The sequence below is a fragment of the Glandiceps talaboti genome, chromosome 13, assembly GCF_964340395.1.
Source record: "Glandiceps talaboti chromosome 13, keGlaTala1.1, whole genome shotgun sequence".
In the NCBI taxonomy this organism is placed as follows: Eukaryota; Metazoa; Hemichordata; class Enteropneusta; family Spengelidae; genus Glandiceps; species Glandiceps talaboti.
The window spans coordinates 16,769,436-16,795,461 of record NC_135561.1 but is presented as its reverse complement, the minus strand read 5'-3'; the positions used below and the strand labels follow the sequence as shown (position 1 = coordinate 16,795,461).

At 35.4% G+C, this 26,026-nt stretch overlaps 2 protein-coding genes across 2 annotated transcripts; both read left to right on the top strand.

Annotated features, from left to right (window-relative positions):
• Window positions 1-1,098: 1,098 nt before the first annotated feature.
• Window positions 1,099-4,984, top strand: LOC144444349 (UDP-glucuronosyltransferase 2B15-like). The gene is made up of 4 exons (XM_078133763.1): window positions 1,099-1,944; window positions 2,575-2,800; window positions 4,052-4,271; window positions 4,711-4,984. Exons 1-4 carry the CDS (start codon window positions 1,099-1,101, stop codon window positions 4,982-4,984), a joined length of 1,566 nt encoding a protein of 521 aa, XP_077989889.1.
• A 1,993-nt stretch (window positions 4,985-6,977) lies between these two features.
• Window positions 6,978-13,146, top strand: LOC144444348 (UDP-glucuronosyltransferase 2B15-like). The gene is made up of 4 exons (XM_078133762.1): window positions 6,978-7,826; window positions 11,816-12,041; window positions 12,343-12,562; window positions 12,873-13,146. Exons 1-4 carry the CDS (start codon window positions 6,978-6,980, stop codon window positions 13,144-13,146), a joined length of 1,569 nt encoding a protein of 522 aa, XP_077989888.1.
• The last annotated feature ends 12,880 nt before the right edge of the window (window positions 13,147-26,026 follow it).

Genomic DNA, 26,026 nt, shown 5'->3' with positions numbered 1-26,026 from the left:
GTTTATTAAGGTAAAGATTTGCATTAGGAAGCAAAAGCAAAATGTCCTTGAACTCAAACCTTATGTACAATAACCACATCCTTCACAAATATAAAGACATCGTTTTGATCTGCTAGAAGTGGACGGCGTTGTAATGGTCCCAGGAACAAAAAACACAGTAGTCTGTCCTGTGAATGTAACTACATGATTTTTTATTTTAAAAACGCTTAGCTACGGTATATAGTTTTACCAGCAGCGGTTATATAGTTGTCCCTCATTGTTGTATGGAATAAAATCATATCTAACAACCATTTATACGTGCGTTCATTCCCTTCCTGTAAGGTCTGTATCCGATATAACTTTTCAAACGTTCCCAGGCGTAATGTGAGGTCTGTCGGCCTATTTAAAATCCATCCAATCAGATTGCGTACAAAGAAATGTATAGAGTAATCGGATTTGTTCAGCATATTGCTTGTTCTGTAGAACAACCTTCCTCTCAAAATCACTCTTTCGCCAACCGTTCATGATTATCCTTAAATCTCAACTTAAACCTTGTCTTTTTTGAATAATTTTAAAAATATTTTTCCTTATTATACCGGTCATTTTTACCTTCCATGACAGAATGACTAACATAAATGTGATCCTGACCTTTTGAACGACCTTGGTGCAATGTTTGAATGTAATACGGAACTGTTGCGTTGGTGAGCTTCTTTCAAAGTCAGGGCAAAACAAACATCGGGACTAGACAATACTTAAGTGGGTGGCATTTCAACTACGTATATGGTAAACTACCATGAATTATGCCCAATTCAGGTGTTTTGAAGGAATGTTTGGTCCCGCTTTCTAATTTTGAATTTACTCAAAATTGGTAATTACATTACACACCTTCATACTACCAAGAATTAACAATGTAGTAGTTTATGTTCCTGGGACAGACAAAACCTTTCACCTGCGACTCGAATTTTAATTAGTCAAATGAATCGTACAACTTGGGAGGAGCCTTATGATGTAAAACTAACATTGGTGAAATATTTATTTTCAATGGTGGTGACGTTTTAATTTTCAGATGACCTTTGATTTTAAATAGGTCAAAACTTCAACTCGAGTCAAGCATTTGTAATGGCGTCTACACTGTGTGCCGTGAGTCTGTCTCTGATTTTTGGATTTTCGGTCACTATAGCATCTTGTAGCAAAATATTGAATGTGCCACTTGAAAGTGTACCTGGGAGCGTATTTTCATTCAGCAGTAAAATATCACAGGATCTGGCAGAGAAAGGACATGACGTAACGTTACTAGTATCGAGTACCTACCATTCTGATATTCTTAAGTCCACCAACGTTTCGGGGTTTGATGTGGAAATGTTTCAAAGCAATATAGACGAATATACTGAACATATGCAAAACTTGGCGCTGCGTGGTAAATTTGGATGGTATGACATGTTTCAAATCCTGTACCTCTTAAGTTGGGATTGTGATGAGATGTTTGCCGATGACGCTGTACTGCAACGACTAAAGGACTCGAACTTTGACCTTGTTGTTTCACATGCAGGTACACCGTGCCCAGCTCTCCTCGCCCATTACCTTGACAGACCTTTTGTTCTGGTGTCTGGATTCCGTGTTATTCCTGAATTTGATGCCTTTATGTACAACATCCCAAATAATGTGGCATATGTACCATGTATAGGAACAGGTCTAATAGACAAGATGTCATTCTTTGATAGAGTATACAACTCAGTATACTTCGTAATGAAATACATTTCATACAACATGTTACTGGCCGCTTACGGACAAGTAAAGTATAAACATAACATCAAGCCAGATTTAAGTATTCGTGATGTATTTGTCGACGCAGAACTGTTCCTGTTTAACACCGACATGACATTACATACCCCAAGACCCTTTATGCCCAGTGTTATATCCTTAGGAGGAGGTTACCAGACGAAACCTGTAAAACCATTACAAACGGTAGGTTTGGAATCTGTTTTTAATCAGGTAGAAAGTAGTCTTTGTTTGTCTGTCTGTCTGTCTGTCTGTCTGTCTGTCTGTCTGTCTGTCTGTTTGTTTGTTTGTCTATCTGTGTATATGCATATGTCCCTCTGTCTGTATGTCGTCTGTCTGACGGTCTGTCCGTCCGTCCACCCGTTCATTTTCTTCTCTGACTACCTGCCTGTTTGTCTTTGTTGACCCGATATCTCAAAATTACTACTAACAACATAAATTCCAAGGAAAGATGATACTTACATATATGGAAAGTGAATGATAGCTGAATACACCTGTTCTATAGTTATGGACTTACCTATCAATGGTAAAAGGGAACAAAGGAGTGACATGTTTTATCTTCAAGCTGCAATATTTCACTACGGCTTAGAAACCAATAACATTTATTTTATAATTACAACAAGCCTACGTCGTGCCATGTCTTGGGTTATATTAGACTTATAGTAGGCAAGGCATAAAGGGAAATAAACAATGTTAGGACAATCATATCTCTTGAAACAATGGCTACTACACAATGCTAAGCCTAGGTGTGATAACATAATGAAGTACGGGCTACTTCTAATATGATACTGAAAATCTATCTCGTTACATTTTCAGGAACTTGAAGATTTTGTTCAATCGTCTGGAGAAGACGGTATTGTCATATTTTCACTTGGGTCGTACATTGTGATTGATGATGAAGATCAGTTCAGGAAATTCGCCATGGGTTTGAATAAACTTCCTCAAAAGATAGTTGCTAGATATGGTGGTGATAAGCCACCTGGATATTTGGACATGAACAAGTTCAAATTGATGGAATGGATACCACAGAATGATTTACTTGGTAATGTCAATATTTGAAGTTGTTTATTTAGCTGCATTGCACTTGTATTCTCCAATTGTAAGGTTTACCATTGAAAGTGTTGTTGACCTTAATTTCCATTATGATTGGGAACGTATATTGTTGAAATTAACCAATATCCGAACTCTCACGACTTTTAGAAATTATATGGAACATTTCATGAAATTAATGAATTTGATTATAGAAATCCATGTTTTTCTCAATAATAGGTTTGGTTAACTCTCCATTTCAGAAAAGAAATTTCATTAAAAATGTTGTATTTGACTTTATTTTGACATTAATATGTGTTTGTATTTCTTCTTTAAAAAACAATATCATACATGTACTTATCTACATTTGCATTGATGATTATTATTTATGTTGTCTGAATTGGTTTTTAACTTTGCTACATATATTGATGTAGGAGCATTTCTATTTTTACATTTATTATTCTTTCATTAACATAATTCGTAAAAAATACGAAATGTCAAAATAGTTTAATCATAAAACTGACCAATAGTGTTTTGATTATATCAAACAAATTCATATATCTGTCGTTTATGGTAAATTTAAAAACAGTTGATTATTTTCCTTAGTAATTTATGTTTTGTTTTAATTACATGAAGGGTAAAACATGTTCATAAATTAAGTACTTCAACTGACACATTTCTCTGACTTTCAGGGGTCGATAGTCATTGACTTCTTTTTCAGGTCTCTAAATTTTTCACCCCCACCACACCCCACACCCCCATCTCCATACTTTAAAAAGGTCAATAATTATGGACTTCTTTCCGTGCCTCTAGATTTTCTGCTATTTTTCACCACAACCACCTTAATAACTATGGATTTCTTTTCCCGGCCTCTAGATATTCAGGTTTTTTTTCATCCAAAATCCCTCACACTTTAAAGTGCCATCAACAATTTACAATATTGCCATCGAGCTATCTGTTGACTATACATTCTATAATTTTAAGGAAAAATAAAGCAATTTATATTCGTCAATAGTATATTCAAAATGTATTTCATTCATGAAGGACAGTTGTGTTGTTTCATATTAAAATATTCTTTATCCCATTGCCTTTTGCATTCTATCTGAAATTAAAGAATACTTTAAAAACATATTTTCTTTTTGTTTAAAGTAACGAGTATATTATTCTAAATTATGAAAAATACTGTAATAAAGCGCAAAAACATTAACTCTTCACTAATTTAAATATAATTTTGGATTTGTATATTTGTGGAATTTCTTCCCAGGACATCCCAAAACTAAGGCATTTGTGTACCATGGTGGTCTGAATGGCCTCTACGAAGCAATCAACTATGCAGTACCCGTTGTTGGAATCCCACTATTTGCAGACCAGTATGACAATGTCAAAGTAATCACCGATAAAGGAATAGGATTAGCACTTGATATAAAAACGATGACATCAGAAGACCTTTGCAATGCAGTTACCACAGCAATAAATGAACCCAGGTATATGTATTTACTATAGTAGATATAATATTGCCACATGATCTGTTAACGAGGATCAAGCAAAGGCATTCAACCCTTACTTGGAATGAGTAAAATACGATATGAATAACACGCTAGCCATCCATACTTTTCTCGGCTACCTTCTACTTACCCTTTACCTACACTTCAACAATAACATTCATTTCTCAAGGTAGCTAAAACCCTCGTATAGTGTATCTTATTGCCCATTAATTCATTGCCTACATTAATTAGCACAACAGAGAGGCATGTTTGTATTTTACTTAATGTCACCCATGTTGACTTTCTGTAAGAAGTGTCACAAAGCAAAGAATGTTCGGGATAACAAAGATAATTTCAATAATTACTGTGTCCTAATTTGTTCGTTAATTATATATTTCAAACTTGTGCCCGATTCTTGTAAAATCGTTTTTCATTTCAGATTCAAAGAGAATGCTGTTCGTCTATCTGCTATTCACAGAGATCAACCTATGTCTCCTAAAGATACTATGGTTTATTGGATTGAATACGCTATCAAGCATGGGGGTAAACATCTCCAGTCTCAGGCTGTTAATTTAAACTTCTTCCAGTACCATTTGATTGATGTTTATGTTTTTATTATCTTTGTTGTCGTAGTAGCTGCCTTTATAATCAGTGTGACTTGTTCGTTTATCGGTACCAGGTTTTGCAAAAGGTTAAAAGAAAAGGTAAACTAATAAAAATATGATGTCTGATGAATATTTAATTTTCTTGAGAGTTACATCAATGTGACTGTAACCTATGATAGGGGCGTGACAGAATGACTGACGCAAAATGTGATCAGAGTTAGAATGTACTTTTCAATACGACAGTCATTGTCTATTGTAAATTGGTGGCGCTAATCTCGATTCCACGTGCAAATCAAGTTGGGCATTGACAGGAAAGGTGGGCGCGTAGCAGTTATGTCATGAATGTGTAATTACTGTGTTTGGGTTCTGACATGACAATTTTTATATATGTTTGCCAACACCTAATTAGAGACATGGATATCTTTTATTGCAGTAGTTCACGTGGCAGGGCCGTAGTCTGACCAAATTGCCGGCAGATGGGGGGGGGGGAGAACTTTGTCTTGGTGCAATCATGAATTTAAAATTTAAAAAGTCTCATTTACATAAATTTGCATGCAGTTTACATAATATCTATTTCAGCATTACTCAATTAAATATCATATGAAAGGCCACAAAAATGGTGGTCAGCGGTTAACCTAACCCATCACATTGGGTAGGTAGGTCGATTTCATTTTTTTCCACAGTGCTTGACAAGGATAAAACAAACCATATATAATGATATCGAAATATTTCAGGTCGAGTTTAGATAGAACTTATTCATCTTGATTCTCTCTCATGCAATTTGTCTGCATAGCTACAGTTAGGAAATGTACACAATTCACGGTTAAACAAATGGTGTAGTTCCTCCCACCCTCTCTTCTAAAAAAATGTTACGCCCTGCCAAATGAAACATAAATACCCTAATCTCTAGTATTACAATAAAGTGAGAAATCGAGGCTGACAAGTCGCAGGTGGCAGTTTTCCAACTCGGATGTCGCAAGTGGCAGTTTTGCAACTCGCAGGTTGCTGTCCTCACCGGCCATGAACTATATATCGTACTCTTGGTACTCTCGAAGTGATGTTTGACCTGTGACATAGTTACAAGTGTTGGGTCAACACACATGCTGTCAAACAATTAATCTCACCAGTATACATGTATATTTCTATGGAAGACCAGTGAGGACAGCAACTTTGCAGTTTTCATGTGGCAGTTGCTGTCCTCACTCGACTTCCGTAGAAAATGACTGGAACAGTTCAAATACTTGAAGTCACAAAGTCTGTTTTGTGAATGTCACTATAAGAATAGATTATTGTTATTATATACCACCAGCAGAGGAGCTGTCCACCATTGTAGTATGTGGTCCAACACATTTTGTAAATATTTCTACATGCATCTATTCCCTTGCTCCATCCAAGCTATTTATCCAGTGTGACTATAATACTATGTATATCATAATTTGACCACTTTAAAATCCGTCCAATTAGTTTACATACAAAGAAATGTACAGTAATCGGGTTTTTATTCCAACTAGAAACACAGTCATTTCTTTACAGTAGTTTATAATTTCTATGTAGGTCGGTTTTCTTTGATTTTTTTTACTACAGATTTTAACATATGCATATTTTGATTAATAACTTCTAGGATCACGCGTTTGACTGGATACTGACGACATATCTATATACATTATAATTAAATTATTATAATTAAATTATGGATTTGGTATTATAAATGTTAAATTGAACAGCATACTGTTTTGCCATAAGCATCAAGGTAAAAGAAGTACACTGTCTCAAAGTCACAGTTTTGCTACGTTTCAAGTACACCGCAGCCAACACCATTGTGATCGATATTGTACATGTGCATGTTAGAGTTGTAAGAACAGTAAATGTTGATGCAAATTATACATATCAATATGACATATCAATATGCTTGGCAGGCCCGACATGCATATACAATGTATACTTTTATCAGCCATAATATTGACATACTGAACATTCAAATATAGTAGTTCAATAAATCGCAATACGTGCATGGTGGGTAGACTTTGTATTTATGTCCTCGAACGTTGGTGAACCATTGGATTTTATACAGCTTCACCTGACTCTAGACATGCAAGCAAACATGGCGTCTACACTGTGTGCCGTGAGTCTGTCTCTGATTTTTGGATTTTCGGTCACTATAGCATCTTGTAGCAAAATATTGAATGTGCCACTTGAAAGTGCACCAGGTAGCATATTTTCATTCAGCAGTAAAATATCACAGGATCTGGCAGAGAAAGGACACGACGTAACGTTACTAGTATCGAGTACCTACCATTCTGATATTCTTAAGTCCACCAACGTTTCGGGGTTTGATTTGGAAATCTATCAAAGTAACATGGATAAACTTACTGAATATACGCCAAATTTGGCTTTGAGTGATACATTTGGATGGTATAATCTAATGTTTAAAATCCTGTACCTCCTAAGTTGGGATTGTGATGAGATGTTTGCCGACAACGCAGTACTGAAACGACTAAAGGACTCGAACTTTGACCTTGTTGTTTCACATGCAGGTACACCGTGCCAAGCTCTCCTCGCCCATTATCTTGACAAGCCTTTCGTTCTGGTGTCTGGAGTCCGTGTTATTCCTGAATTCGACGCCTTTATGTACAACATCCCAAATAATTTGGCGTACGTACCATGTATGGGAACAGGTCTAATAGACAAGATGTCATTCTTTGATAGAGTGTACAATGCAGTAGATTTTGTCATGAAATACATTGCATACAACATGTTACTGGCCGTTTACGGACAAGTAAAGTATAAACATAACATCAAGCCAGATTTGAGTATTCGTGATGTATTTGTCGATGCAGAACTGTTCCTGTTTAACACCGACATGACTTTACACACTCCGAGACCCTTTATGCCGAATGTTATATCCTTAGGAGGCGGTTACCAGACAAAACCTGTAAAACCATTACAGAGGGTAGGTTGAATGGAATAGGTTTTTACTCACATAAAAAAGGGGTAATGTTATTATGTACTCTGTATGTCTGTCTGTCTGTCTGTCTGTCTTTCTGTCTGTCTGTATGTCCATCCGTTCGTCCAATTGTGTGTCAACGTTGTTGCTTGTTTGTCTTTGTTTTTGGGCCTGATATATCAAATATACTATAAATTCCAATGATAGTTGACTAGGTAGGCTGCGGTCAGAATATATGACGGTAAGAATATATGACTTGTCACTTCATTTGCATACCATATATTTCATTACGACGCAGTCGATAGCCAAGAAAATTGTGTCTGCCGACATATCTCTTTATAAGTCAAGATGTAGGTATGACGATAAATTATAGAGTAAATTTCAAATGATAATTTTCAAGTACTCAATGGCTTTCGATAACGTGTATGGTTTGAAACTGTCTGCTTCTAAATGGCGTCCTTCATATCGTTATTTTCGAGAATGTGCTCACCGTGGGAGGGGACAACTACTCCAACACCCTTCCGACAACCTATAAAGGAGGATGCTGTTTTTACCCAAAATCAATATTGAAAGAGAACACCCTGCTGGCTAAGTATCTCCAGTACAGCACAATCTGATTAGACATTTTTAACAAAGCCCGCATCGATTTGTAAAGTCCATTGCCACTGTTATATTAAATGTATATACGTGTGTGTGTGGGGGGGGGGGTTACTATATAATTGTAAATATTATAAGCCAGTACATTTCGAATGAATAAAAATGACTAAAATATTTTCTCATGAGATCCCCCTGCCGTACATTCTGATCATAGCCATATGATAAGAGGGACATAGGTTTTCTTTTCTATATTTTGCCATGCCCAGGGAACCCAGAAAAGTATTTTTCCACCAAGCCTACATATCGCGCGACATCTCTATGAGTAAGTATAATTACACAATCGGCATATCTGTCTTAGTAGAGACTTTATGAAGGGCAATGAATTATGAGAAATAAACAATGTTAGAAGATGCATATCTCGAAATTTTTCTCCTATTCTTCCTTTTTTTAGGTTTGAAAATCAAAACTGATATGTGATATCATGAGCCTCCTCGGTTGCCGTACTTGAAACAATGACTACACAATGCTAAGCCTAAATTTTAGAACAGGAAGAAGAGTTACCAATTGTCCGTGTCTACCTTACACTTGACCAATAACACTCATTTACACCAACACAGTCCATTCTGTTCACAGGTCCAGAATCAATCAAACATCGCCGTGAATTATTTAAGTTTGTACTTCGTAAACTTTTTTCTTAATCCAAGGTTACCTCAGAAATCAGGTTCGGGTCTTGGACTAGTTTTAGCAGGTTCATAAGTTCTACATACACCAAAACTAGTTCAAAAAAGGAAATTCATGTCTAGACCTACCTCCCACTTCTTCCAAACCGTTTATAATGCATGTCCTATTCTAATAATTTAACAGATCTTAGTTTCTACGGGTTAATTAAAAAAATCCTACAATGATAATATGAAAATAAAAAAATGAATATTATCTGATCGCATGTCCAAAGATTACGATACTGTAGCACGTTTGTCTCCAAATATTATGAATAGTTTGTTTAAATAAACATGTGTTTCACTCAACATTCGAAAATATCACACAATGTTATCATAACATAGATTCTATAGTTTGTCGTCATTATAAAAGAGATTGTGTATACCAAACTTGAAAAGAGTATACAGTACAGTTTTCGCCTAAGCTCTCGCCTCAATTCGCGTTCGCATCGCTTCAGCTTCGCTTTCGCTTCGCCTCAATCTCAAGTTTACGGGAGTTCGCTTCAATTAAACATCGCTTTCACTTCGCTTCCTTTTCGCGTTGAGTTCGCATTCGCATCGCACCCCATTCGCATCGCGTCAACTTTGTTTCTGAATCGCATTGTGTGGAACATGCGCTATTATACCCACATATTTGCATGATAAAGGATTTGAAACGAAAAGTATAGATCATTACGGCTACTAAAATTATGCGGGGTTGTACTTTACTTTTCTGTCTACGGCACGATAACCCTTTTGGTTAAATTTGCGTTAATAAATCAGGGCATGCCTTTTGAGGCGAGCGATCGCTCCGCTCGCCTACCGCTCGCGCAAATTAAAATCCACGAGAGCGATTTTCCACTCGCGTGGGCCTCAAACAACCTGTACAACAGCCTGATGTTATTTTATATCATTTTTCAATATGTGGTTACCATAAAAATCAACGTTTATTCGGTAAAATTACGTGGTGGGAGCGTGGAACACTTCCGTGTTCATAATCGTCGATCTCCAGCTGAAGTCAGCGCTGTCATTCATGATCTATTTATGTATCTGAAATTTGCATTGTACTACCCTTATATGGGAAAAATAGTGACGTATTCGAAGCGGGACATGCATGATGTCATGGCATATCATGAATATTGATCAGCTCAGTATACAGGGAGATTTCAACTTTCGCATCATTGCAAATTGCGCAATTACGATTGATACGATGACTGTTTGGAGTTCTCGTTTTCAGCAATCCATCGATGAGTTTAGTTTTAAATTCCGATCGGCCTAGTTTTGTTAGAACGTGGTTTTGGAGACCATCCTACGTGAATGTCTCCTCCGGAACATGAACAACAACTGCGATTTATAGTTGCTACACAAAGTACATGCCCAGAGTTCCGACAATAGCTTGGCGATGTTTTGGAGTTTTGAAAGAATGACAATAAAATATTATACGATTGATTATTTTACAAAATAAAAATAAAACTAATCTGTCGATATTTCTCGTGCAGTTTTCAGAGAAATTCCCGGGCTTTTATTTCGTAATCTCCAACACGCAGTTTCATTGTTTTTGTCCGATGATCTATTCAACTGCCGACCACGTCTGTTTTACCTCCATGACTTTATCGACTGCTGTAACATATAAAACATTTGCTCGAATTTTCGCCTTGTCGTGATTTCTAAAACAAAGTAGGTCTGCTGCTCAGACGTGAACGGATCTCGCTACTTTAGTCGGCGACACCGGTCGTCCGTGTGCAGGTACTAGGTGGGGGTACGTGTGTTATTGTCTCGGATCGAGTGAATGGTTACAAATTAGTCAAATTAGCAAGCAATTTAACGTCGCATTGCAACTTATACAGATGACAGCATTACGGTCGTTTCGATAAATTGTCAATTTGGTACGTAGTTTGGCGTTTCGCTACATACTGTTGGACGTTTCACTACATTATTAGCCCATTATATATTGCGGTGTTCGTGACCTATGAGGAACGTAGGACATCGTAGTGTACCGGGTTTTCTGCAAAGAGGACTTGTGTTTATCACCACTTTATTTTTGCTCACCACTGTGCAATTGCTTTTTCTGCATTTGTTAACATGTGTATGTTAGTGGTTTGTACAAAGGGATCGTCCCGTTTGTAAAATCGATTTGACTGGTCATTCCATTTAATTGTTGTGACAGTTGTGGCCGTGTTCACGGCACCGGCCGACCAACCCTAGCGGGGACGATTTGGTAATTGGGGACAATATAACGCACCACCCCTAATAAATCCATGCATAGAACCTATCTCAGAATTTTGAGTTTTAGGTTTGTACAATGTGCGTAACAGACAGAATTCACGACGTACAGCAGTGAAAACAGATATGCAAATACTGTCACACCTTTCACAGTATCGCTTCACCTTCATTGTTGTTTGACGTGAAGCGACCTTCATTGTTTTTTGATGCGATGCGAACATGAAGCGAAAGCGAAGCGAAATGACTGCGATGCGAATGCCGTCATGAAGCGATTCCAAGTTACGAAGCGAATTGATTGAAGCGATAATGAGGCGATGCGACTGCGAAGGCGAAGCGAAGCGAACGCGAAAAATGCGACAGCTTAGGCGAAAACTGTACTGTAAGTATATTAAAATAAAATAAATGAGAATTAACCTTGTAACAGAAGTACGGGCTATTTGAAGTATATGATGCTAAGAATCTACTTCGATATATTTACAGGAACTTGAAGATTTTGTTCAATCGTCTGGAGAAGACGGTATTGTTGTACTTTCTTTTGGGTCGTACGTTGTGATTGATGATGAAGATCAGTTTAGAAAATTCGCCATGGGTCTAAATAAGTTTCCTCAAAAGATAGTTGCTAGATATGGTGGTGATAAGCCTCCTGGATATTTGGACATGGACAAGTTCAAATTAATGAAATGGATACCACAGAATGATTTACTTGGTAATATCATTATTTTAAAGTTATTTATTTATCTGCATTGCAGTTGTATTCTCCAATTGTAAGGTTTACCATTGGACGTGTTAATGGATCTTAAATTCCATTGCTACTGGGAACGTATATTATTAAATTGCTCCAAGCAGCACGAAAAATATTATTCTCGAATTTCCAAAATCATGATTTTTAGAAATTATATGGAACATTAAAAAATACTGTACTAAAGCACAAAATATTAACTCTTCACTAATACAAATATACTTTTCGTGTTTGTATATTTGTTTGTTTTGTGGGATTTTCTTCCCAGGACATCCCAAAACTAAAGCCTTTGTGTACCATGGTGGTCTGAATGGCCTCTACGAAGCAATTAACTATGCAGTACCCATTGTTGGAATCCCACTATTTGCAGACCAGTATGACAATGTCAAAGTAATCACCGATAAAGGAATGGGATTAGCACTTGATATAAAAACGATGACATCAGAAGACCTTTACAATGCAGTTACCAAAGTAATGAATGAACCAAGGTATATGTATTTACTATAGTAGACAATAACATTGATTGAAAAAGGTAAAGAATAGTGCACTTTGCCCCTTATGGGTAAAGTTATGACCGTTAACCAGTCAGCCAAATTAATTACCACAACAAGGAAGGATGAATTCATTTCTTTAAAGATTATTCATGACTTAGTACACATATAAGACCTGATACAAAATAAAGAAGGTTTGGGGTAACAGAAATGAGATTTAAAACAATAATCACTTTGGCCAACATTTTATGATATAAACATATTTCAAAAGTGTACCCAATTCTTGTAAAATTGTTTTTCATTTCAGATTCAAAGAGAATGCTGTTCGTCTATCTGCTATTCACAGAGATCAACATATGTCTCCTAAAGATACTATGGTTTATTGGATTGAATACGCTATCAAGCATGGGGGTAAACATCTCCAGTCTCAGGCTGTTAATTTAAACTTCTTCCAGTATCATTTGATTGACGTTTATGTTTTTATTATCTGTGTTATCGTAGTAGCTGCATACATTATCAGTATGACTTGTTCGTTTATCTGTACGAGGGTTTGCAAAAGGCAAAAGGAAAAGCTAAACTAGAATATATGATGTTCTACGAACGGTTCAGTTTTATAACAATGCAGCAGTAATCTGCGATCCAACAATTTTCAGCACTTCTTTAATAGTATACCCTATCCAGAAAACCCTGCTTCTCCTTGGACAGTCCAACATTCCATCGCCACCCTTTCAAAAGACACCTTTTAAAATTTAAATACTGAGCATTACAAATCTACCCTATAATCTACGATATATTATTATCGATAGATAATAATATATTTCGAAAAACATTTAAGGTGATACATGTTTAGTGTGTTTTTTACTACATATGTGTAACCCTAGGGAAAGTTTGGCAATATTTTGGATATTGCCTAGGCTATAGCCGGCTGTCAAGTGGCGAGGTCTGATGTAGAGGCAAAGTTAAAATGTAAAATGCATGTATGTATGTATGTATGTATGTATGTATGTATGGATGGATGTGTGTATGTATGTATGGATGGATGGATGGATGGATGGATGGATCGATGGATCGATCGATCGATCGATCGATTGATTGATTGATTGATTGATTGATTGATTGATTGATATGAATGATTGGTTGCCAACCTTGATACAGTTTGCTGCCGGTACCGTTGAGGGCGTGGCACTAGATGGTATGAATCTGTGGAAAACGATTAGGTAGGACTTCAGACCTACATGACCTTAAATACTAATGACCCTAATATAGCGACCAAATGAAAATAGACGTGTCCATGCATTCATGTGCTTTTGTTTGTTTGTTTGTTTGTTTGTTTGTTTGTTTGTTTTAACACGATTCCTGGTTTCCCTGTGTTAGTAACTCAACATGAATTATATGGCTGTTAAGAGTTAGATATCTAGTTTTATTCGTTTTGACGTTGTGGTCCTGTTCTATTTTGATTTAGGTCAGAATTAGCATACAAGTAGTGTAACCTCTGAGAAACAATCTTTGAAAGTTTAGGTATCACTGTATACCGTAGGCAGCGACACAAGAGACAAATATATGAGAATTAGACAGTTGTTACAGTTGTCGCTTATAGCCTTGAGGCATGTTAGCATTAGCTCAAAACCCGGAAGAAAATGTTATACAATTTGGTATATGCACTGATAATAATATCGAATATAGAAACCGTACCAAAGGCATTCAGTTTACATCTAGTCAATAATTAATTGCAGTGGCGGATCAACTTCTCCAAGGAAAGAATTATTGATTCATATGAGTGACACAAAGCAAACCATCGAGAATGAGTGTCGAACCGTGGAAACGCAACTACATGTACAATAGCAGGAAGACTTTTGCCATTATTGTCGGTTATTGGAAATTCATAGTGACTGGTCAAATTTGTAAGGAAGAATGTACGTATGTAGGTTTAGTAGCTACAGTGAGTTTGAGTGCAGTGTGCCTCGTAAATGTGACCCTTGACCCTTGTTTCTCTCGATGTCCTTTCTCTAAGACATGGCCTCCACTATGCTGAAATATCTTTTAAAACGTGATGAAGGGAAAGGGGTCCAGAAGTGAAAAGGTTCCAGAGTCTGACACTCGATGGTGAGGACTCGATCTATCCCACCACTGTAACCACAATGATAATTTCAATTACACCGTTATTTCTATCAAGAGTTCCTAGATCATAGAACTATACAATATAAAAGTAATCAATGGTAGGTAATTATAGTGTACAGTTTAGATTGTATAATTCTTCCACTCTCCATAGCCACATTTTGGTCAAGCTCGACAATCAAAGATGTTGTTTTCACAAATTATTATTTTGTATGGTTGTACATGAAGTAAATCTTGGTGACACTGATATGGTCTACACTCACTTCAGGGACATTACGATCTGAAAACGGCGTTGACAGTCCACATGTTGTACATCATGTTTGACAACATGTATATTTCCTGTTTATCTCTGTGGTTTTGGACACCTCCTTCGTCATTAAGAAGAAGTCCGTCATCGGATTAGCTAGGTGTTAACTGCTCATTACAATAATGTATAAATGTAAACCCACAGGCAATCGTTGGGACACATCACCCGATCGAACTCCTCTCGAATATTTCCTCATTTTGAAAATGACTGTTTTCAAAGCAAACTTGGTTAAACAAAAAACTCATGGATTAGAAAGACAATGAATGTCGGATTGAGATTATATTTGTTGATATTTTTATTTCGCTGTATCGATATGACACATCAAAAGTAGATCAGCGTGAGCTTCTTCCCTTGTCTCTTTCATGGTGAGTGGGGACGAGTAATGGTCAATGGTAGAGGGCGCTCAGTAGAACTAACTCATAAATAATCAATAAGGTAGTCATTCATAGTAAAGGTGGTTAATTAAAACCAACAAAAGAACGAAATCATACCAGATTTTCAAGTTATCACTTTATTACGTGGCACTTTTTTTGGAAAAGATATTTGTAAAGAGCAAACAAAAGTAAACAAACAAAAAACATTTTTTTGTAAAGAAAGAAAGAACATAAACAAAAACAACTATTTGCAAGCAAATATGGCTAATTTCAAGCCCCTGTGGTCTATGTCAAAAATAAGTTGGAACCGCTGACCTTTGACTAGAATATCAGTGAACCTGCAGTGGAGCTACGTTCCTTTTCCTCCCCCTCCCCCATACATGTAGTCACATTCAGTCCAGTAATCTGGCTAGAACATGTTACCTATACGTCCAAGGTCAGCACACGCAATTACAGTTATTGCAAAGCAAGATATGATGTTTAGGTTGACGTGACGTCATTAGTTTAGTTTTAAATTAGTAGGATTATTTAGTTCAAAAATGGTATACATCGTTTTGTCATACACTTCTCTTATAAATACCAATTACAATGTTATCATTTGATTTGTTTGTTAATTTGTTCATAAAGTTGCAACTTGGAATTCCAAAAAAGCCACATATTTTGCCAAATGAGATGAAACCATGACCCACGTGACAATGCTGTGTATGATACGGTAGTTTGAATTTCCTACATTTCTATAGATTATCAACAATGACCTTTATACCCTATTTTGTGTTCAAAACTGTTTGAATTGTCTTGGTTAAAATATATTACATGTCTCACAAACACTTAATTATATATCAAAATATACCAAATTTCCGTGCAGTCAATTTTATTTACAGGAAGTCCCAATTTTACATAGTATTTTTTCATTACCTCTGCATTGCAATTGCACTACATTACATTACATCACATCACATCACATCACTTCACATTACATTACATTACATTACATTACATTATTTTTATTTCAATCTGCACTGTCGACATCAGTGTTTAGTTATATAGAGAATATAGAGAATTAGAAAACATGTTACAGGTATATTATGATATTATCTCATACTGGAATATTTTTAAATGATTGGAGAAGTACCAAACGTAATTCTTAAATGTAGGTTATCTCAAGCCACAGCGAATTACCGTTCGGCTTTTCTGTTTGATACTACCACACATAAACTAATAATAAACTGGTTATGCTACAATTTAATATACGAAGCTTGAATGAGTACACTTTCTTGCTACATTTTTGTTAAGTGAATTCACATACCATGCCACTATACAAACATTTTACTCGCCCTTCATCGGGTGTTTGACATGATTAATAAAAAGGTTAGTGCCAGAATGTGTGTATAGAGTTGCAATATATTTAAATGGTTTATTTCATTTAGATTAAATGTAGTAAAAATGTGACATACACAACTTCTTTTTGGTTTCTGTGTGGCTGTATCAAACAGAAAATTTGAACATTTTTGTGAAATTCATTATGTTGTCAGATAATTTGTGTTTCACTTCTTGATTATAATCCATTTCCACATTAAGAAATGTATTTCCATACCACAGTACGTTAATTTTGTAGTTCAAAATTACATACACTAGCATTTCCGAGTATCAATTTTTTTCCTTATGAGGCAAAACGATGAAAATGACTCTGGGTACGAAACTTTAGAATTTTAGTGTTTAATTTTATATCCATTGGTCACTCCATAACATGATTTTCCAATTCCTTAATTTCCTCGGCAACTTTCTCGTCTTGCCTTTTGACAATATCATACAAAGCATCATAGGTAGGTGGTATGCCTGTAGCCATTGCAGCTTTACCATCATTTTCAATCCATTGGGAGAGAAATGCCTCGGCTGCTGCCACGCCCTCAAGTACCTGTTTCCCTCGAGAACGCTTAACTCTGTCACCTTCTATGCCAACCTCTTTAGCGATCACTTCCCATTGTGTTTGTATCTTCACGGCAATTATTTTAACATCACAACGTGCTATCATACGTCCTGTATAAAAGACAATTACCAGAATGGCCAAATCATGTAAACAAGAAAATGTTTGGATTTACGTTATTGCCTGAACTAGCCCAAGAGTTTCACTATGCATTTACACACTGTGTGGGTGCTCTATGTCATATAAAACGGTTAAATTAATCACAAAACACAATTATCTTTGCTAACTGCGTTTGTGCGATACAACCAGGATCGGGGTTGTATGGAAAGCTTAGTCTATGCAAGATCATTATGATTGAAATAACCTTTAGTTTCCCCATTGGAAACGCCGCTCAATTAGTGTCAGGGGGCCAACTTAGGAGCAGTCATTATTTATGGCCGAGGGGCGGGGGTCGGGGAATGGTAACAAAAAATATGAAAATATGGGTAGCCACCCTCCCATTTTGCTCAAAAATATTAATAACACCCTATCTGACATTGTAAATTTGAATGACGCCCCCCACACGCACACTGCATAATATATTAATAATATAAAGTGATGTTTTTAGAAGGCAGTGAAACTTTGCTCTTTGACTTCAAAAAATATGAATCATTTTTTGATATAATTATTATTTCTATATAATTATATAAAAAAGATGTAATTATTTTACAATTGTCTATTCCCCCTCCCAATTTTCTGTTCAATTGTCCTGAATAATTCCATTAAACTACATGTATGTAACTTTGTTGACTACAGTGTATCTATTTCTTTAAGACTAAATATTGCAAAAAACTGCAATCTTACTATTTTAAGTGTAGAATGTGGAGTTTCTTCTTGGTTTCTGCGTGGTTGTATCAAACAGAGCCTGTGAACACTAATATGAAATGGGCAGTACATATACATAACAGTATCAGAAAAGAAGGAAAAAATAAATAAATACCTGTCATTTCTCTTTCCAAATTATCGATTCGATTTGTCATCACATCACACTTCTCTTCCATCCTTAGTTTGACTTGGCCTAACTCTCTCTTTAAATTCTCAATTTCACGCATTACATCGTTTCCGCCTTGTAACATTTGTTCAATGTTTTTCATAGCTGCAAGTGTCATTTTGTTATGAAAGAAAACCGGTAACCACAATTTTATTACCCATTTGTGTATCAAATCATAGAAACTACAGTTTACCGAAGTGTTTAAATTTTAATCATATATTAGTAATTTAGTGGTATGATTTAAGATACATGTTTTTTTATAACTGAACCGAAACAGCACTCATTATGTGTTGACATTCCAATGAAAATAAAAACACTAATTTGGACGCTAAATTAAAATTTAATAAATTCGTGCAGGAATATAGGTTTTCTGGTCAGCATATCACCATATATGGATAAGAACTGAACAAAAAGCGAACATAAATTGGAATCCTTGTAACCATTTAACACCCATTTAAATATTACAAAATGAATCATAAAACTTACCTTGTTGTTTTTCGATGTCGTTTATTTTCTCTTTGAATTCATTAAACTCTGCATACAGATATTTTACCATTCTCGCCAAGTCGGATGTGGCATTATGACCTGACGTAATGTCTGATGTGGAGAAAATAGGACGTAAACAATCGACCAGTTGTATTTGTATCGTGTGTTTTCTTTGATGATTACCTTTTGATGTGTGTATTTGTGTATGTATGTATGTATGTATGTATGTATGTATGTATGTATGTATGTGAATGTGTGTATATATATACATATATATATATATATATATATATATATATATATATATCAATAAATATATATATATATATATATATATATATATATAAAATCATATACACGTGTGTATATGTATGTACATGTATGTATGTATGTATGTATGTATGTATGTATGTGCGTGCGTGTGTGTGTGTGTACTATTTGAATTGTCATGACTGTCAATGAGCCATTTTGAAGTAAATCTTCAGTCACTACGAATGAATGATAAGATTAGTTTATACAAGAAAACAATAATATCATGACAACTAAATTTTATAATTCTTCTATGCATTACTACGTAAAATATTTCTCGCTTGCATAAATAGCACTTTGCATAACTTACCTGCTTGTACAGATGCTATCGTACTTTCCAAATGATCAATTTTATAAATTGTTTGCTTCATGTCTTTTACATCATGTCTTATACCTTTGATTTCCTCTTGCACGATGGCCTTGATTCGTGCAGCAGAACGCTCTTCCTGTGATTTCATCATATCACCGATCCCTTTAAGCAGTGCTGTGAAATGGTTTTAAAACTGATATTGTAGTAAGTACAAAAAAAACTAATATTTCACTATAATTATAGTTCCATGATAATTCTGAAACAAAAATGACTAAAAGTACTATTTAAAGTGACCATATGATGAGGATTGGGCATTAATTCATATTTTTAATTTATAAAACAATGTTATCATGGCTTCATGGCCTTATTAGTTGAACAATTAATGTGAAACAACAAATGCCAAGTTATTGTTTGTAACTCAATAAATTGCCAAAAAAAACGGCCGATCTATCTCTTTTTGGATTATTTGGTGGCCCTGAAAAACTATTACACTATATACGCAGTTTAAGAGCCATTATTTGAATATCTTTCTTTCTATAATTGTGTTCAACGTTGTCTTTGGTTAAAATATTGTTTGATATAATTATCTCATTGAACACTGACACAAGCGTTATTCCACAATTCATTTTGAAGCGACAATTTGCTATGGAAAGAATGGCCCTGAATTTGTAAACAGAGCTGTACCTTCGACATCAAAATCCAAAATTCAATTGCCATTATAATGATAATGACAAGGAGAATTCACTGAGTTCACCTTGGGTTCCGACATAAACGAGGCCAGAACAGTTTTGGAAGTTGGGTAAAGAAAATTATTATTTTGTTGTGTTACTTATTTGAGCACCATCATTTTTTTTACTTTGAATGTGACATCTTTTCGGCAACTACTTTGAAATATGCGACATTAGGCCAGAAAAAATGAAAAAGCTGTTCAACCTACCCATATGCGTTTTTTTCTGGTGATGGGCAATATATCCTCAATATATTCGCATTTTTTTTTCAAAATTAAGGATATTTCTTTATATTTTCTGAATAGTACATGTAACAATACACATTTGAGTCTATTCCAAATTATATAATATCTTATACAGTGGTTTACTTGGCTCTGATGTTGCATACAAGCATGAATTGCGATTAAATATCCAATGTGCACTAAAAAGAATTTAACAAAAGTTGACGACCATTGGGCCATCAAAAGTCTGAAAGTCTTGAAATGTTTTGCTCTTTATTCAGGATTTTTTTAAACGAAATTAAACTTCAGGAGAAGTCATTTACCATGTGTAAATCCGCATAATATCTTTCAGCTTTGCCACAACAAAATACACTTCCAGATAATATGTAATACATAGAATAATTGTTTCAATTCTCCGGGTATTTTATTATGTGGTTTGATATCTTATGCCTCTAAATGGCCTCTTACACTGCATGTCTTATTTTCATTTTTTTTTCACCTTTGGAGTTGTCTCCTTCTAATGAATCATTGTACCATGTGATTTTATATCTCCACTGTAGTGTAGGTGACAGAATAGGTGGCTAAAATAATGCTTGAGTTTCAATTGGCGGGGCTTAAATTTGTTTTAACCGTAAATTATGTACATTTCCTAACTGTAGCTATGCAGACAAATTACATGAGATAGTATCAAGATGACTGAATAAGTTCTATCTAAACTCGACCTGAAATATTTTGCTGTCATTATATACGGTTTGTTTTATCCTTGTCAAGCATTGTGAAAAAATGCAATCGACCTACTTACCCAATGTGATGGGTTATGTTACCCGTTGACAAGCATTTTTTATTTTTTCTGACCTTACATATGATATTTAATTGCGTATGCTAAAATATATATTTTATGTACATTACATGCAAATTTATGTAAATTATCACATTTTCTAAATTTTGAATGCATGATTGCACCAAGACAAAATTCTGCCCCCTTGGCAATTTGGTCAGGCTACGGCCCTGCACTTATGTAACATCATGCTATATCATGTGTCTACAGTAATATAAATTTTCTTTGCACTTTGTGCACTCATTGTCTTGGTCCCCGTGTACATTACCTTCTTGATCAAATTCCTTTGCTTTTGCTGCTCCTGGGGGTGTGTCTGATCTTGTGGGTAGGTCTGATTTTGGGGGTGGGTCTGATCTTGGGGGTGAGGCTGATACGATACATACAAAATAGAAAACATAAGGGTGCCTTTCCATGTTCAAACTCTTATATATTTCAATACAAAAGTTGATCACCCAGTGTTGATTACTCAATCAAAGGTTGTCTCTGACACAAGTGGGTTGACCGTTATGTAGATTATTTAACACTACTTCAGCATATACATTAAACTACAGTGAACAAAAAGGCGTGCTCACTCAAAATGAGGGGTTCCCGATCTAGAAGAGACATGCTCCTATAAAACAAGATACGTGCTCTCACCAAAGAGTGACTTCCATCAAAAAGGATATGTGCTCTCACCAAAGTGGGGGATCCCAATCAAAAAGTAGCGTTTCCAATCAACAAAGAGACTCACAGCAAAGATATGATATCTTTATCATTTTGATACAGCCCGCCTTTTTGTCCTAGTTAGTCATCATACTAAACTCATCGTTGAAATAACTTATCAAAATAGGTGCTTGGGACACACATTCTACTCGTGAAGAGTAGTTACAATTTAGGGTAGTATGCAAATGCTTAATCTAAAATACCACATTGAGCAGAGTATGTGTCAATCTGAAATAACTGAACAATCTCTTTCGTATTAGAGTAAATTGTTGCATTGCAATCTAAAAAAATTCCAAACACTCGATTGCTAAACACTACAGAGAAGGCGTATTAATCATAGTTAGGAAACAATGACAAACTCGACAAATCATTTTTGACATTTTGTATTCAAGGCAGGTGATTTTACTATTAACAATATGTTTATAACTTACCCACAGTCGACAACCCTGGCCTTAGGATGTTTAGGACACTTTCAGGACTTCCGATATCTAAGAGGACTTTGTACAGTTTAACATAACCATTAGAGATATCCTTAAACTTGGTAACAAGATGGCGATATCTCTTCTCCGCTGATAATTTATTCTATATGGAGAAAGAGTATAAAGGTTCAAAATTGCATTTGCTAGAACTATGTGTATGTTTAGCGATCACTATACTCAAATTGTCAGCTTTAAATTGTATTAACAAGTAGTGTCAGTGGCTTGTTACACAAACAAGGACATCGGGATTATTGACCATTGCATATAAAATGCGACGAGTTGACTGTTAACATATGGTCTAGGTTTGTAGGTATGTTTGTTTTTTATATTCAGAATAACTTAACCTGTCATCACTGTAATGTTTTTGTTTTGCAATAAAGTAGGGAGAGGGGCTATTGCTACGGTTGCTATACCTGGGTGTGTTTGAATGTGTTTAATTTGTCTTGCTGTTTACCCTGGAAACTCATCATTGCCATTATTTTATTAAACACATCTATAGTTTCTCAATTGTATATTCTTAATCATAATTTCTGGGCATGATTACTTGTTTATATTTGGAATACTTATTCACTTGACTATCCATAACTGTTATACGAGAGAAATTAAATTAAAGCTTATTTCTTCCATTGGCAAGTTACAATTCAATCAATGTATTATGTTTGGAGTTTTTTTTTGTTTTTGTTTGTTTGTTTGTTTGTTTGTTTGTTTGTTTGTTTGTTTGTTTGCTTGTTTGTTTATTTGTTTGTTTGTTTGTATGTATGTCTGTCTGTTTGTTTGTTTGTTTGTTTGGATTGTTGGTTAGTTAGTTGTTTGTCTTTGGGGGTTGGCCTGTTAGTCATTGTCTGTCAAAGCTAAACTTGATGTGAACCACGTTTATTTTTGTGTTAACTTAAATTTGGCTTTTATCAATATGCCGATGTGGCAGAACAAGACAACAAAGCCAACAATTTATTTACCTTTTTATTAATGCCAGGGTGATAGTAGGTGTTGCTTTTCACACTGTAAGTGTGTACAGACAACTTTAGTCGAAGATAAATCGATTGCATATTAATATTGTTCGTGCCCACCTTTAAAACGTCGAAGTCATGCCAGGTGAAATTTTTTGGATATGTCTTAATTGCCTGTCTCATCGCATGTTTGGTATCAATTTTCTCTGATAATATCTTCAAATTCGGAGAATTCCTCAAGATTTTCAACTCTTCCAGGTCCATCACTATTCATATCACCTGTACGAAGAAATACATGCAGGAGTACTGTTAAATCTACGTCTATGGCTAAACTATATACATGAACAAGTTAAACATAGTTTAGAACATAACACCAACCCCACCAAAACATATACATGCACCTGATGTCACATCACTATAAGATGTGAGCATTTGCATAGTTGATTTATTATTAGCAATATATAGCGTTCACGCCATCTCAATTGAGGGCAATATAAACAGGTATATAATAATATAAGTTGTGTCGGGTAGTTTAGTCTCTTATCACTGTTGCCTGGTCAAACAATATATGCGCACCGCGATATATAACACAATGTTATCTGGCAATCTGTCAAATGTCTCTAGTCGTATTGTATTATTATAGTGACACGACTACGTGACTCAATTTAACAAACAATTACGCCATTGTTTTCTTTTTTCAAAGCGTATACACATTTTCCTGGGGTCTAAGACCTCCCCATCTGCTGTGTGACCATTAAGCTGGAAGTGTCCCTCTGTGATTTTACGCCATCCAACCCAACCCTCCGTCGTAAAACTTAGTGCTCCCTAAATCATGTTAACAAATGATAAATCAATATCCATTGTTATTAGATATAACATAGCTAAGGTAGTTATCAACATTCTTGTGTCACTATAAAGTATAGTAAATCTGTTGATATATTCTTGCTTTGGTTCCGTTTACCCGACCCAACCTAGATTTTCACACCGACCCTAAACTGTTTTTACGTATTCGAGAAAAACTAATAAAATCGTGAGAAATAGTGGATGCCAAAACTAAACATCAACTTAAAAAACTATAATAATACTGTTCTTCCCATCTGTAATGGTTGTACATCTGATGAGAAGAAACCAATAAGACAGGAAAACAACTGGAAACATAACTACCTGAACTAGGCACTCACATATCAAAACAATATTAAAAAGAATAACAAATCTACCTACCCCACCTATTCTAAAATTGAGCGTAATTGGAACCACACAATTGTTTTTTGTTAGGCCTCGCCTAATGAAACCAGAACTAGGTATAGTCTACAATTCATCATGTATTCTACATTATAATTACTAAGTGTTGTTTTACAGAGTGACATTAATACATTTAATCAGTGGCTGTTAACAATCTTAGTCGTAGAAAGGACCCCGATTTTATGTGTGAAACTCGACACAAAATATGGAATGGTGTACTTGGTAAACTGGGTTTTTGTCCACACAAGATCCGACTTTGCTGTAACCTAGCTAGCCGCACTGTGTGTTTTTATGGTCTTTTCGTTACTCGATATTATAAACTACAGAGTTTTTTGTCTCTCTTCGTTATGTTAATCCACCGTTGGTTTTGTTCAGACCCCTCCCGCAATGAAAACAAACAACACAAAACCAAGCCCAGTTTAAGCAAAAACAGAACAAAATAAGAAGTATTGCAGCAACAAAACCATGTTTGCAGGCGTTTTCTATAATTTACTGTACATATCCACAGCTTTACACTTTAGAGCTGATCTCGCCAACCTTATGAAATACAAGACAGCATTACAAGGATTTGTAAGACAACTTCGTCTAAACGATTAATTTACGTACTTACCTTATATTAAATGCCCAAAATTATAGTCACGTTATACCAGCAGTCGTTCAGCATGTGAATAGATGTACGGCCGGCCGAAAATCTAGCTCTGCGCAAGAGCAGGTCGGGAGATATATACACTCATTTACCTAGTTACGGTCCCTGGTTACGGTATGTGATATATTTTTGGTATGACCTATAAATCAAATCTGATTACCTCTGAATACCTCATGCAATGCTTTCAGCCTTTAGCAGAGGTCGTAAGTTTGTTATCTCTTCGTTATGTTAAAATTTCAACATAAAGCCAAAGTTGGTGCTGCTCAGACCCCCCCCCCCCATCCCGCAATAAAAACAAACAAAACAAAAAAAAGCTCAGCATAAGCAAAAACAGAATAAAACCAGATGCAAACTGAATGCCTCTCGTAAACTTAAGAATTTACACTTATCAGTTGATAAAATGATCTTTGACCTCCATTGTTGATATACCTGTAAATGCTTAAATCATATATACAATGTCAGAATAAATAGACCAAGGTACGCAAAAATCGTCAATTCAGCCTTAGAAATTTCTTTATAATTCCCAAAAACATCAAACTATTTCTGAATTTAAAAAAAAAACTGTGAAAACTATGGCAACCTATGCAATTGGTGTAATTTTTGCTAAATTTCTTAAGATGCGCTTCATGGAATTGTCAGAATTTCAAAAGTATGCTAATCGTTTTTATGAGCCCTATTATCCAGTTAACTGTAATCGTGTAATGTATAAACACATTGCTGGGTTAAGATAGGGTTATACCAACTTTATCGAAAGTAGGGTTATTTTTCAGTTCTTCTCAGACACATTTTGATTTTTGATAAAA

Coding starts and splice junctions, on each gene's coding strand:
- LOC144444348 (XM_078133762.1), top strand. CDS start 6,978: ATGGCGTCTACACTGTGTGCCGTGAGTCTGTCTCTGATTTTTGGATTT. Junction 7,827..11,815: donor CTGTAAAACCATTACAGAGG/GTAGGTTGAATG, acceptor ATATATTTACAG/GAACTTGAAGATTTTGTTCA. Junction 12,563..12,872: donor AAAGTAATGAATGAACCAAG/GTATATGTATTT, acceptor TTTTCATTTCAG/ATTCAAAGAGAATGCTGTTC.
- LOC144444349 (XM_078133763.1), top strand. CDS start 1,099: ATGGCGTCTACACTGTGTGCCGTGAGTCTGTCTCTGATTTTTGGATTT. Junction 1,945..2,574: donor CTGTAAAACCATTACAAACG/GTAGGTTTGGAA, acceptor TTACATTTTCAG/GAACTTGAAGATTTTGTTCA. Junction 2,801..4,051: donor ACCACAGAATGATTTACTTG/GTAATGTCAATA, acceptor ATTTCTTCCCAG/GACATCCCAAAACTAAGGCA.